At 36.4% G+C, this 13782-nt stretch overlaps 1 protein-coding gene across 15 annotated transcripts in view; it reads left to right on the top strand.

The window, feature by feature from the left end:
- The window catches only part of TUT7 (terminal uridylyl transferase 7), a 73028-nt gene that overhangs the window by 33564 nt on the left and 25682 nt on the right, over positions 1-13782 (top strand). For all 15 annotated transcript variants that reach the window (XR_012127778.1, XR_012127777.1, XM_017643780.3 and 12 more), the window contains 10 exons: positions 385-471; positions 1071-1171; positions 2821-2878; positions 7757-7860; positions 8830-8919; positions 9324-9437; positions 9612-9689; positions 10301-10478; positions 12788-12835; positions 12920-13011. Coding sequence is in view for 13 of the 15 variants with exons in the window: in XM_017643780.3 (XP_017499269.2) it covers positions 385-471; positions 1071-1171; positions 2821-2878; positions 7757-7860; positions 8830-8919; positions 9324-9437; positions 9612-9689; positions 10301-10478; positions 12788-12835; positions 12920-13011 (950 nt within the window). In the remaining 2 variants the exon portion in view is untranslated. The remainder of the gene's footprint in view (positions 1-384; positions 472-1070; positions 1172-2820; positions 2879-7756; positions 7861-8829; positions 8920-9323; positions 9438-9611; positions 9690-10300; positions 10479-12787; positions 12836-12919; positions 13012-13782) is intronic.

Here is a 13782-nt window from a genome sequence, read left to right as displayed (position 1 = left end):
CATCATAAAATCCTGGTTTCTTTCTTTTTTTTAAACCCTTTTTTGGAGTTTATAAGCTATAAAAGGAAACTATGGGTCAAATTTTTGTGTTGACACTTTGGGGTAATTCCGTAAAGACCACCTTCATAGACTCCTGGGGTCTCTGTGAAATTCAGGAGCAGAACCCCAGTTTAGATGGATTTACATTTCAGGCAGTTTCTTGGTTAGAGAGACTCTCCTTTAAAAAAAGGCATCCTCTATTTTACATTATTGCTTACCAAGAAGACACATGCAATTTAGGTTTGTTTTTTCTTAACTTGCTAGGTTTTATTTAAAAATACCTATATAAATTTCTTTCAGAGAATGTGACCAATCTTTATTTCTGAATGTTTCTATTTCAAACAGAGGATTTTTCACCAACTGTTTTAGAAGATCAGGCACGTGAACATATTCGGCAAAACCTGGAAAGTTTTATAAGACAGGAGTTTCCAGGTAAATAATTTTTAACCTTAAAGAAAAGAAGGGTAGCATGACCTTCCTTTAGAAGGAGGACCTGTGTCACACAAGCACATTCACTTTGGTAATAAGAAAGTAATCTCACGGTAATGGTGGGGGCAGGGCTGCAGTGCTTTCTAGCTCACCTAGGATGGCCTTCCCTCTGTCCAATCCTAGCTTATCAAAAGAGAAGGGAGTGGCAGTGTAGGGTTTCTCTTAGCAGGTACTGTAAGTGAATTTCATTTAGTATTATACTTGAAGTCAAATTCACACCTCAAAAAAAACTTATAATAGTAGTAAGCTTACAATATTAAATATGTTGAGATGACCCACATTTTTCTTGAAATGTCCTTTCACTTAAGAATAGAGTGGCACCCAGTAATCTTTCATGCCATGTACAGATTATATTTATTTAAAGTAAATTTTGAGAGAAAATAATTTATAATAAATGGCTGGTTGGTAAGAGAACGTAATTATAAGGAGATTAATACAGATAGTTAAGAACTGGGTATTTTTTATTCCTGAGAGGGCCATTTTGATCAGAAAATTAAATGTACTCAGGTAATGAAGTACTACTTTTCATATATCCCTAACAGGAACTAAACTGAGCTTGTTTGGCTCCTCCAAAAATGGATTTGGGTTCAAACAGAGTGACCTTGACATCTGTATGACAATAAATGGACTTGAAACTGCTGAGGTACAGTGATCACATAAAACTTGAATTTGCTGTGGCAGTGTGATTTGACAGTATTGACTGACAGGACAGCTTGGTATTTTCCAGATTTATCAGGGTATACCAAAGGAGTATGCCATTTGGCACAGTCTCTCTGGCCAAATACATTAAGAAGTGTGAAGGTGAATGAGGAGTACCAAGGCACATATTTTCAACCCATAGTACCAAGAGGACTTGAGAGCAACATGTGGAAATTCTGCAAAGCCAAATGAGACTCTTCAATGTCCCATTGGCATGGCCACTAGGCTGACTTTGATGCACATACAGATATTTTAAAGGTTTTTTGAAGGCAGGCAATGCAGTGCAATGATAAGAGCAGTAAATTTACATTCCAGAGACCAGGGTTCAAGACAAACTTGGTTTCACAAATTCCTAAACATGTGGTCTTTGGTTGATAATCTGTAAAATGGAAATGCTAATTTCTGTTCTTCTTGCCTCAGGAGACTTCTGTACATAATCAGCTACATAAGGAGTCAGCAAACTGTGGTCCAAGGGCTAACTCTAGCTGACTGCCTGTTTTGTAAATACAGTTTCATTGCAACTCAGCCACACCCATCATTTATGTATTGTCTAGGCTGCACTTACTCTTTAACTACAGAGTTGAGTAGTTGCAATAGGCCATATGGTCTGCAAAGCAGTAAAGGTTTGCTGGCCCCTAATGAATATGAAGGCATTTATAAAATACAAAATACTGTGTAAAGGTATAAAGCCAGAGAAGTCCTATGTCCCTTTTCCTTTCTTATTTTTAACAACAGTCCAAATGCTGTGTGTCCAACATGAGTGATGCTGCTCCTGTTCAAGTCTTCTTATGCCTTTTCTTAGTTTCAAGTCTTTGTCTTTTGAGGATGTATCTGATTTAGAATAACAGCCTGAGTTTGGTGAAAAGGAGAATAAGCAAGATTGGGTCCAATATTTGGAACAACCTTATTGTACATCATCAAGATTGAATTTTTACATGACTTGTAAATTAGTTTTAAGGGCATTTCTAAAATTTCATTTGGAAATAGAATTCCAGATTTGGAGGAAAATTCCAATTACGTTCTGAGATGTGTATCACAATCATAAGGGCTTATGTTAAACAAGGTCAGTCCAATGTTTTTGAATATGATTTATTTGAAATGTTACTCGTATTTGCTGTAAGACTTTCATCTGTGTGTTACATTTTTGGGTGGTCCTGTGGAGAAATAATCTGCATTTAATCATTCTCCATGGCAGTCCATCAGCTCTTAATTAAGCTCCAGTGAAGGCCTACCCAGAATGAGTAAGAGGGAAGACCGATGCTCCCTCTCTTTTACTGGCATGTAGGGTACTTCTGAGTAACACTGTTACACAGAGGGGAAAAAAAAGTCTCATGATTCAGAGACTTTTCTGGGAGCTTTGATTTCAGCCTTTATTACACCTCCAAAAGCAATCATAAATAACACCTATGGGGATTTTTATATCTGTAAGATATTTCCTATGAATGAACCAGTGCTTGCCTGAAAAGGAAAAATATATACAGAGTGAGATTAAATTAATATCAGTATTTCTGAATGTAATGGAAACCATTTATAACCAGGTTAGGAACCTGTCTTCCATTTTTGATACAGCAGTTTGTGCCATTTTTGTTGCAGGGGTTGGACTGTGTCAGAACCATTGAAGAACTGGCTAGAGTCCTCAAAAAACATTCAGGTACCTCTGTAAAGTGTTCCTAAAAATAATTTTGTCTCTTTTTGTTAGTGTTTTACATTCTTAGAATTCACTAATGCCAGTGAATCAGTTTAGTGGCTCATTTACGGCATCTTTGCAATACTGGCATCCTTAAAAACATGGGTGATTAAGTGTGAAAGACTGAGGAATTAGTGATAATTTGTGTGGATATGTTGCCCAGCTCAGTTTTATTTCAAAACAAAAGCATATACTACACTGCACGAAGCCTTGGAAATCATTTTGCCATACTGACATAGTGTAAATGACAGTGTCAGGGCTGCTGATGGTGATGTGAACCACAGTAGGGGAGGCACTGTGAACTTGGGTTATGGATTATATTTGCAGCTGTGCTGCTCTATAGCAGTGGGCAACCCTAAACAGGTTATTTACTTAACTTTGCCTGATCTCTTTTCTCTCTTCAGTAAACTGAATTGGGTATTTCTCAAGTATTTATAGATTTAAAATGCATAGAGCTGAAATGCCATTAACAGATTGTTTTGCCACCAGGATCAGCTATTGATGCTGTTAACAGTGGAAATTTTCTTTTAAAATGCGGTTCAGTGAATTTCTGTGCTAAGAGCTGGGAATGAAAGTGAATAAGATATGGTCTGTGCTCTCATAGAACTTTAAAATCCATGGTCTATTCTTGCAAAGATTTCGTATATCTCAGTTAAGAGTAGACCTAAATTCATAGCATGGACATGCACACACACAAACGTACACCTTGAGTGCCCCCTTGTTTTATTTTTTTTATTTCCAGGAGTTTAAATACAGAAGATACCATGTTATTTAAGTAACAAGAAAAAAAAAAACCTTAATTTTTATTTATTCCCTCTGAAAGTTAACCTGAAACATCACTATTATTTTTAATGTGCATAGATATAATTTTTTTTTGGTTATTGAAATAGTCATTACCCTCACTTGAGAATTTTGCTTCTGAAAATCTTGTGCGTTTTAATTTTTTTGAAGATTATGCAAAGAAACTAAAATACTAAGTTGCCAGCACTATTAATGATTACGGCTTGGCTAGATTTTGACTTTATGAATTAATTTCAGACTTAAAGGAAAATAGCAAAAACTGTATGAAGAACTCTATTCCTTCATTCAGATCCACCAGTTGTTAACATTTTACCACATGTGATTAATCATTCTATCTCTTGCTTTCTCACAGTTTTTTCAGTACCACTAGGGATCAAAATGCAAACAGCATGTCCTTTTCTCCTAAATACTGCAGTGTATATTTCCTAAGAATTAACCTTATTAAACACAGGTCATTTTTAGACCGGAAATGACTTAAACACACAGACAATATAAGAGAATACAAATCGCATGGAATAATAATTCAATAATAGTTAAAGGGCTATGATTAAAACTTAGTATCTTTATGACTGGTTTAGGCAGAGACAGGTAAGATTCTCAAGGGAGGAACAACCTAAGACAGGCACAGTCGCAGGGGGGCCATCAGGTGAGAAATTGGGGATCAACAGAGGTGAGGCTTAGAACCACATCCCCCCTGTTTTGAGAGAAATCTTCTGCATCCGTGGATGTTTTGTTGCCTTTGTCTAGCTTGGATTAATACTCAGTCTATAGGCACACACCTGATATCTACATTTGACCTCTTACAGCACTAAACTATGTTTTCTACCTTTATCTTGCATCTACCTACCACTTCAGCATTTTATTAAAAATAATAATAATAATAATAAGGGAGAAAAGTGGGATTCACATATAAATCAAGTATAAAAATCAAACGAATAATCATAATTGACCTGATTGTTTATAGTTCATGATGCGTGATCAAAACCGAAAGTTTCTGTGATGACTGCCCTTGCACTGTTCACCATGTAAGAACTTGTTCACCATGTAAGAACTTGTTCGTTATGCTTCAGAAGATTGGAGACTGCTGAGAATTAGGCTTGGGGTTGATTAATGATTGTGCATTGAGTCCCCTATGCAGAATTTTATTGTTGTTAACATAACCATATGATCAATAAATATGAGAGATGCCCTCTCAAAAAAAAAAAACTAAATATCTTTAAAAACCAGGTATTTTATTAGATACCTACTAGTTTCCCAGCACTGAATTGGGCTTCTAGGGGTAGACAAATAAGTCAATACAAGTCTTTCCTTTGACAGTTTTCAGATTAAAAAATATAAGATAATTTCACAGACATATAATAATCTAAGAGTATTCATTTATTAAAATGTTGTCAACAGTAGTATCAGAGACTGTTCATTCAGTAACTTCTGAGGAGAGAGATTCTGGGAAAGAGTTACATAGGGGAGGTTCATGGAAGGGATGGTCTTGTTCTGATCATCTTGTTCTGATTCATCAGATGATGAATACAGTTTGAAAAGGAAGTTATTCCTAAGAAAGCATGGACATGAACCTGACAGTTATTACAGTATGTTTTGGAGGACAGTGAGAAGACTGGTACATTTCAAGGAGTTTTGAGTAGGAACTATTAGGAGATAAGGTGAAGCCTAACATATTTGGAAACGACTGAAGTTTCTTCAGGAGGCGAAGAACCCCATAAAAGCAAAACTTAAACTTTTTAGGCAGCTAGTATAGTATCTTAGGGAAGATATAACCTAAGGGAGAGGGCAGAAGGCCCATAACCAGATACCAGTGGTCCCAAAAGAAAAACGACATGGGGGATTCCCAAAGGAAATTTCCTAGATTTGGTACCTACAAGTGGGAAAAAGGGGTTCAGGCTGTTTTCTGGGCACTTGAGAAATGGAAGTAATTGCAGAGAACACCTGTGTGCAGATGTTTAGTTTGTCGTGAAAGTATTATCTCCAAGAGTGGACAGTTCAGTGGACAACTAGAAGTGCAGAGCTGTCAGGATGGAAGAACGAAGGAAAGCAGTCTTGCATTGGAAACCTTGAAGAGAGACATGAAAAATAAAACAATTTTAAGGAGTCATTTGGGAGAACTTGAGGACTCAGCCTTAATTTCTGTGGGTGGAAATTAAGAAAAGACACTGAAAAAGAAGCTGTTGGAATGATATAATAAGAATCGGGGTGATATGCTGCAAGTAAGTCCTCGAGGATAGGTTTGTGTCATCTTGATTGTTGTCAGTTTCTAAGTGTCAAGTCCCAGAATGGGAAAGAGAGAAAAAGGTTGTTTGATTTAGAGGCAGTATGGCAAAGCAGTGGAAGTCTGGAAGCAGACTCTCTCTCTGGTTTTAAATCTTGGCCCCTCACTTGTTGGCTGTGTGATGCCAGAGAGTCAGTTGACCTCGTAAGTATTCAGTTTCTCATCTGTCAAGTGGGAATAACAATAATAGCATCTAATGTTAAAAATGGTAATGAAGTACAGGGTATAGCTTGTGCTATATATTCAGCAAATATGAAATTCCTGCCCCTCTTCCCCATCAGTATAAATTAGACTTCTTCTGTCTCCCACATAGATGGTTTCTGCTAAAACGTACTCTATGTGCATACTTTTTTCCTGAGTTCTGGATCACTGTGTATCTGCCTCCTAGGTGTCACCACTTAATTCTCAGAAGAAACTCAGGCTGCTGCATCTCAGCATGAATTCATCTTTCTCTTTACTGTCTGCCTTCTGCCACAGCCACCACCACCTGCCCTTCCCTTCTGAGTCTGCTTTCTTGCCTGTTGACATTGACATCTGTGTAATCACCAAAATGGGTGAATTGATGATCAGCTTGTTCTCAACTAGGTTCAAAAGAAGTTTAGAGTCAGTCATACATAGATTTGAATTGCACTCCACAGTTTGCCAGCTGCATATTCCTAGGCAAGTTAATTCTCTGGGTCTCTGTCATCTCATCCATTAGGTAAGTGTGAACAGTTTTAGGAGGCAGTGTTTATGATGGATTCTGAGCACTCAGGAAACAGTAGCTCTTGCTGTCACAGCTCCCTTCTCCCCTATAGCCACCTCCACATCCCCAACCATCCAGCTGTAAACGCCCTCACGCCTTTCTTGCTGCTTCTCTCCATCTCCATGCCATCATGGTAATTCAGGCCCTGATGACTTCATGATAGGCACCTGGCCTTTATTCCAGGTGCTCCCATCTAGCAACTGCCACAGGATTGTCTAAATAGAAGTGGTCCAATTTGCCCCAGCCTGTCCCAGTTTATTGGCTTCTCTTTGCCTCTAAAGATAATTCTTAGCAGGATATGTATGTTCTTTCTTAGGACTCTTCCCAGTTTCTACCCCTTTTCTTATCATTTCCCTCACATACCTTCTAGAGCCTGCACGATTCCATGGAAGTTCTTGGAACATGGTGTCTGTCCATCCTGTTTCAGGCATCTACCCTTTCCATGTGCAGTCTTCCTTGTCTGCTAAATACCCTCAGCTGCTTACCTATGTGTTTACCTATTCTCCTTTTTCAGCACCTTTCTCAGGCAATTTCCTCTCCCATTGAAGTTGATTCCTTTCTTCTGTCAAATTCTAGTTCTGTGATGAGTAACTTTTATTCTGAGGATTCAGATGATCGTGCCAGAGGCTTTTCTCCACATTGGACATAGTCAGATGCAGAGAATAGGTAGGGCCCATGTAGTCCATACTCTAGTAGTTTCCTCTGTTTTGCTGTTTATTAGACTGACAGACCACACACACACACGCACACATATGATCTGGTGAGCTCCTGGGGGGCAGTGGCTGCCTTGTTGATTCTTGTACTTCAAATATTAATGTGTTTAACAAATGTAAACTTTGCAGAAAAGTCTTCCCAAATGTCTGCTAATAACAATTCTTTGACTAGTCCTAGTGACTACAGTGAAATAAGCTAAAGCTAAGTTTACATCATTTTGTGTTCAAATATTTTAATGTAAGATCAACTTATGTTTTCAGCTGCTGTATTTACTGATACACTATCTTACTTCCCAACTTAGGTCTGAGAAACATCTTACCTATAACAACAGCAAAGGTGCCAATTGTCAAGTTCTTCCACTTGAGAAGTGGTCTGGAAGTGGACATCAGTTTGTATAACACATTGGTAATATATCTCTCTAGGCACTTTCCTTGGGGAGATTAAGGGAAACAAATTTACAGAATCTCAAAATTAAGCCACTCATTCTTTCAGTTATTTATGAGTGCTTGCTGTGTTCCTGGCAGTGCTCTGAGGCCGGGATATAACAGAGAATTAAGTTAATATTGGTACAGTTGACCCTTGAACAGCGAGGGGGTTGGGACTCTGACCCTTCCATGCAGTTACCATTACTTTTGACTCCACAAAAACTTAACTACTGATAGCCTACTTTTGACCATAAGCCTTACCAATAACATGAACAGTTGATTAATACATATTTGGATTGTTATATGTATTATAGTCTGTATTCTTACAGTAAAGTAAGCTGGAGAAAAGAAAATGGTTTTTCATACTGTTGCAAAAATTTTCCAATATATTTATTAGGGGAAATCCACATATAAATGGACCTATGTAGTTCAGACCAGTGTTACTCTAGGGTCAACTATATTTGTTTGAAATGAGGTCATAGTGGCAGGTGCTTTCAGCTTGGTTTGAGTTTTGTTTTAGTGTCAAAGTGTGTGTTTGTGTGTGTGTGTCTGTGTCTGTCTATGTTTCTGTCCTCTTGTCTTTCATTTCATTCCTGATTTGCTTCAGGGCTTTATGGGACCTCTCTGGCCCCTAAGGACATAACACCAGGGTTGGGTGGGGGAATCTTAAACATCTACTTAAAGGGAACTGATCATTTTGATAGCCCTTATTTTCTAGGAGTACTGTTCAAAGGACATATTAACAAAATGAGAGTCATAAAATCAGGTGTCACTTAACAATTCTTAATTATTATCTAGTAAGTTAACGAAGCTTGTCTTTGGGGGAAAGATTAGTTTTAGTCTAAATTTCTTTATCCTGAAGTGAATTACAGTGTAAACCTTTCCAGAATATTCCAGTTTAAAACGTCTTCTAATTGGTAGCCTTATAGTATAATTTTCCTTTTAACAGGCTCTTCATAACACAAGACTCTTATCTGCTTATTCAGCCATTGATCCCAGAGTGAAATACTTGTGCTACACCATGAAAGTATTTACAAAGGTGAGTGTCCTTCCTATTGTGGTTTATCAGGAAATTTCATTGCATCTTCAAACCTTGTAGAAAAAATAAGTCTATATTTTTAAAGGACTATAGCCATGTTAAGTGCTTCTTAGAACTATTTGGGAAGCCCTATTCAGCAATGTACAATTGTATTGTCTTAAATTTTACATGGTAATCTGGTCATGCTTGTGGCTGGTGGTTCTGCTTTGTTAGGAGTGTTTTTTGTTTTATTTTGGATATTCTTTTGGTTGGTCTTGTGTGGTTTTGTTGGCACATGTTAGCATTTGAAGGTGTCCTTTTTTTATTAGTGCCCTATACAAGCATTATTTTTAGCAATAATGGAATACTGCAAACTAAATTGAAAACATTGGTGATCTTTTGTTCCTCATGTCCCTTCTCTCGAGATGTGTGATATTGGCGATGCATCCAGAGGCAGTTTATCATCATATGCATACACGCTCATGGTGCTCTATTTCCTCCAGCAAAGGAACCCGCCAGTCATTCCTGTCCTTCAAGAGGTATTAGTACATGAAATTGCGTTTCTCTTCTGTAAAGCCTTCTGCTCTTTGAGCCCTCTTCCTTCTCTCAAATTCTGTGGTTCTGTAATTAAATTTTTAACTATTTTCCTTCAAGTTTTTGTATCAATGCATTAAGTTTGTAATCCATACTAATAGTTTAAAAATTAATTTCAGATATACAAAGGTGAAAAGAAACCTGAAATATTTGTTGATGGCTGGAATATTTATTTTTTTGATCAAATAGATGAACTGGTACGTATTTTAAGAGTAAAGATTTTCTTAACATCCTTGAATAAAGTTAGCTATACTATGCTACAGAGTAGATGGTCAACTATAGTGTCACTTGCTATTTATTTGTTATGATAGCAAAAAGCTAGCAATACAGATGTTGCCTTTGAAGTTGAAAACACTTTCATTAAGTCAGGTGAGTTTCTAGGGATTATGTATAGGATTTCTTTAATGCCTAGTAATACCAAAAAGTAACTTTATTCCAAAAGAACAAATACTTGCTTTGTGATTTTCTGTAGGGAGTTTGGGAAGACTTCCTTGAGTTACAGAGACCTAATAAGCAGGCAACACCAAGGCTCTTTAAAGTTTATTTCCAGATTCTTCCACAAACATGCATTCTGAGGTTTGACATTTAAAACCCTGAGCTCTCCCTATCTCCAAGTCATAGGGTAGAGATTAATAAACTCATGGAAATGGTATTTTAAAAACAAAAGAAAAGTTATATAATTATATTTTTATGTATTTAAACTAATTAATTTAAAAAAGTCCAAATTTACTCCCTAAAGATACATATGAATATTGATATTAACAGTTTACTATAGAGCATGATATCTATTGTTCCCTTCTATTTCTAGCCCACCTATTGGCCAGAATATGGAAAAAATACAGAATCTGTTGGGCAGCTATGGCTGGGATTGCTTCGTTTCTACACAGAGGAATTTGATTTCAAAGAGCATGTTATTAGCATCAGAAGAAAAAGTCTGCTTACAACTTTTAAGAAGCAGTGGACCTCCAAATACATTGTTATTGAAGGTACAAATAAAATCTAACTTAAAATTGAATAGGATCTAGAGTTGGAACTATGAGGGCATCTTTCTTCATCGTTAAGAGAGTTATTCCAGAGCAGCAGTGTGCCAGCAGTTAGGATGTGCACACAGCCATCCTGTTAACTGTCCACATCAGTCAGGCTTATCTGTTTCCAGCGTAAAGATTTATTTTTAAATGCCATGCCCTCCTGTGGGGCCTCTCACACACTCAAAAGTCTTTGTTCATCATGACAGATCTTTTACCTTTGTTGAACACAGACTGGAAAATAAGGTTGCAGTAGAGATAAGCCAGCTTCAAAATAGTGGGACTTTCTCATACCTTCCTATTAAAGATTTGAAGAGTGCCAGCAAGTGAATTTTCAAGATCCTTATTTGCTCTTATTGAGGGAGGGGTTTGCCTGTAAATAATACTTAAATTTTGACATTTTGCCCATTCTGAAGCCTTTTCTTCCATTGAATGCAAGGATCCATGGACCATTTATGTTGTATTTAATTATTTCAAATTTGTAGGATTTTAATTTTAAAGAGAAAGTGGAGTTTAAATGCTTAAAAATGAACTGAAAAATAGCTTAAGAAATGTTTCCTTGATTTTAATCTCTTTTTACTCCTTTAATTTTTTTAGTGCATTCACATCACTTAAGTGTACATGTTGCTTTAGGTTGCAAGGTTGTGCTTTCATTGCTCCCTCTTCCATTTGGGAGCTTTGGAACACTGAACACTGGCAAAGTTAAATTCAGATCTCAGTGGGTTATAGACATGCTTTTAACTTCTAGAATCTCATTCATCAAAAGCATAGAACTTTATCCTAACCCTTTCCATTATCACAGTGGGTTCTTAGGGTCTGCCAATTATTAATATTTTGTTTTTAATTTTTAAGGCCTCATTATCTTTTGCTTTTTATTTTCACATTACTTTTAGTAAACCTTTATATTTTACATTACGTTGCTTTCAGATGAGCCCTTGGTAATAGGCTAAATTAGAAAAAAAACTTTCAGTCAGCTATTTTAGAACTGAGAAATGTCAGTGGTGGGGATGTATGGTGTTTGTAACTGCACTGGCTAATATTGCAGTATCTCTGCTACACCAAGCAGACAACTGGAAATACATCTCCACACAGACATAGCAATCACCAGAAAAAAACATAATGAAACCTACTAGGAAGGTAAACCTTATAGCAATTATTAGTGTAGGGTTAAACTGAGTGAAAGGTCCTACAAGTACAGTAAACTTAGTGAGCCTAAATCCCAGATGGTATACCCCAGGTATACTACTTAGAAGCATAACAGACAACCAAAAAGATGACTCTTTTTACTTCTTTGCTCCTTTTATGTATACTTTATACATGCAGTCCTCCATTTTCTTAATGAGATAATCCCAAAAAAAGATTTTGGGTTTTATTTTTCCTTTGCTTTCTTGCATTTGTTTTTAGGCGTTTGTTGGAAATTTGTTGGAAATAATGAAACGAAATACACATGATATTTACATTATTAATTTATTAAGAGTGTATATTTATTTTAAATCATAAATATTTTAAATCAAAATATAAAATAGTATTTTGATTTAGAAGTAGTATTTTACCTCCATTTATTTCATGAACCAGTTAATTCAGATCTCTCATATATCTTTGACATTGGCATTTTTTTCATCATTCCTACCATTTCCTGGGTCATCTAACAAATAATATTCCAGAACACATCAATTGTATATCTAAGGCACTTGAGATGCAGATGTTTAAGATCATATGGGAGTCCTTATATGAAGCTTTTACTGGAAATGAGATCCAGGTAGCCATTGGCATGCCAGCAGGACAGGCATATGTGTCTTTTATTTTAACTTATTTTAAAAGTGCTTTATGATCTCCATGATTAATTATTTTCTTTTGAAAGCCTTGTTAGTTAGGAGGAACATTCAGTGCTAAAATGTTTTAAATGTATTTGTGGTCACTGTGCCTCCAAAACTAGCATCATTAGGTAATATCAGACTGATGTGTCTTCTCCAAACATTTTTTTGTTGTTCAGAACAAGGCAACTCCCTGTTAATATGAAGGACTCTATAAGGATTCAAATAACAAGCAACACCCTCTGTTCTGATGGACACTTTTGGGAAAAGCTTGCCTTATATTTAGGAATATATGTTATTTAGCTATGTTACAGATTTGAAACTCATTAAAAAGGCAGTCATTTAATACTTTTATTAATAATAAAGTAACACTTTTTTCTCGTTATATAGACCTCGATGTATGAATAGTGGCATTTCCTACTTGATTATCTTTTTTGTTCTCATGAATTTTCTTAGATCCCTTTGATTTGAATCACAATCTTGGAGCTGGATTATCAAGGAAAAGTAAGTTAACTTTGTTTATAAATTTTACCCTAATCTTTTTTTCTTTTAATCCATCTAATTGAGCATTTATTCTTTTTTTTCTAGTGACAAATTTTATAATGAAGGCTTTTATTAATGGAAGAAGAGTATTTGGTATTCCAGTCAAAGGATTTCCAAAGGACTACCCATCAAAAATGGTAAGTGTCTGTTGGAAATACAAAAAAAATTTCTAAAAGCCATTACTAAGCACCTAATTTGTACACATTACTTCATTAATTACTTACATACTGTGTACACCTAATGAGTGTAGCCAAGATAACCAATTACAATACAAAATAATTCCTAAAAACTTTTTTTTTTTCTACAAGCATTTTTTTTTAAACCCTGTTTTGAGGCCATTTATCAGGAGAACGGGTAAATAGCCAGAAGCGGAGCTTGGGTGGCAAAAGTGTGAATGTTGTTTTCTGCTGGTTTCTTTGCTGATGTGTGGGTAGTGTTCTTTTCCACCAGCAATGCCAGTTGAGTACTCTGTGTCAGCCTCTGTCGGGCCGGGCCAGTTTGCACATATCTAGGGAACATCCTCCGCCCTCCCCATGTGAACTCCCGATATTCTAGTCTGCTTGCAAAGAGCAATAAATCCCTTAATGAGACTAAGAGAGAGAATGCTGCCTGTGCTGGAGAACTGTCTGTTCCACGTAACCTGATCCTCAGGTTTTTATGGCACCATAGTCATTAAAAACCACAAAACTTATTTCAGTGAGAGAAAAGAGAGTGAGAAACCAAGGGGGTTTTATGTTAAGAATATTTTTTTTTCCTGCATTATTTTCCTTAATAAAGACTTCAAAAGAACCTTAAAGTGTATGGATGCACAGGCATATTCAACATTTCATTACATCTGTTCTGATTTTTGCTAGATATTGCTAGATATTGCTGTGGTGGTCTTCTCCTGGTACTTCTGAAACTTGTTC

The sequence above is a fragment of the Manis javanica genome, chromosome 2 (genome assembly GCF_040802235.1).
Source record: "Manis javanica isolate MJ-LG chromosome 2, MJ_LKY, whole genome shotgun sequence".
NCBI lineage: Eukaryota > Metazoa > Chordata > Mammalia > Pholidota > Manidae > Manis > Manis javanica.
This window is presented reverse-complemented; position numbering and strand designations above follow the sequence as displayed.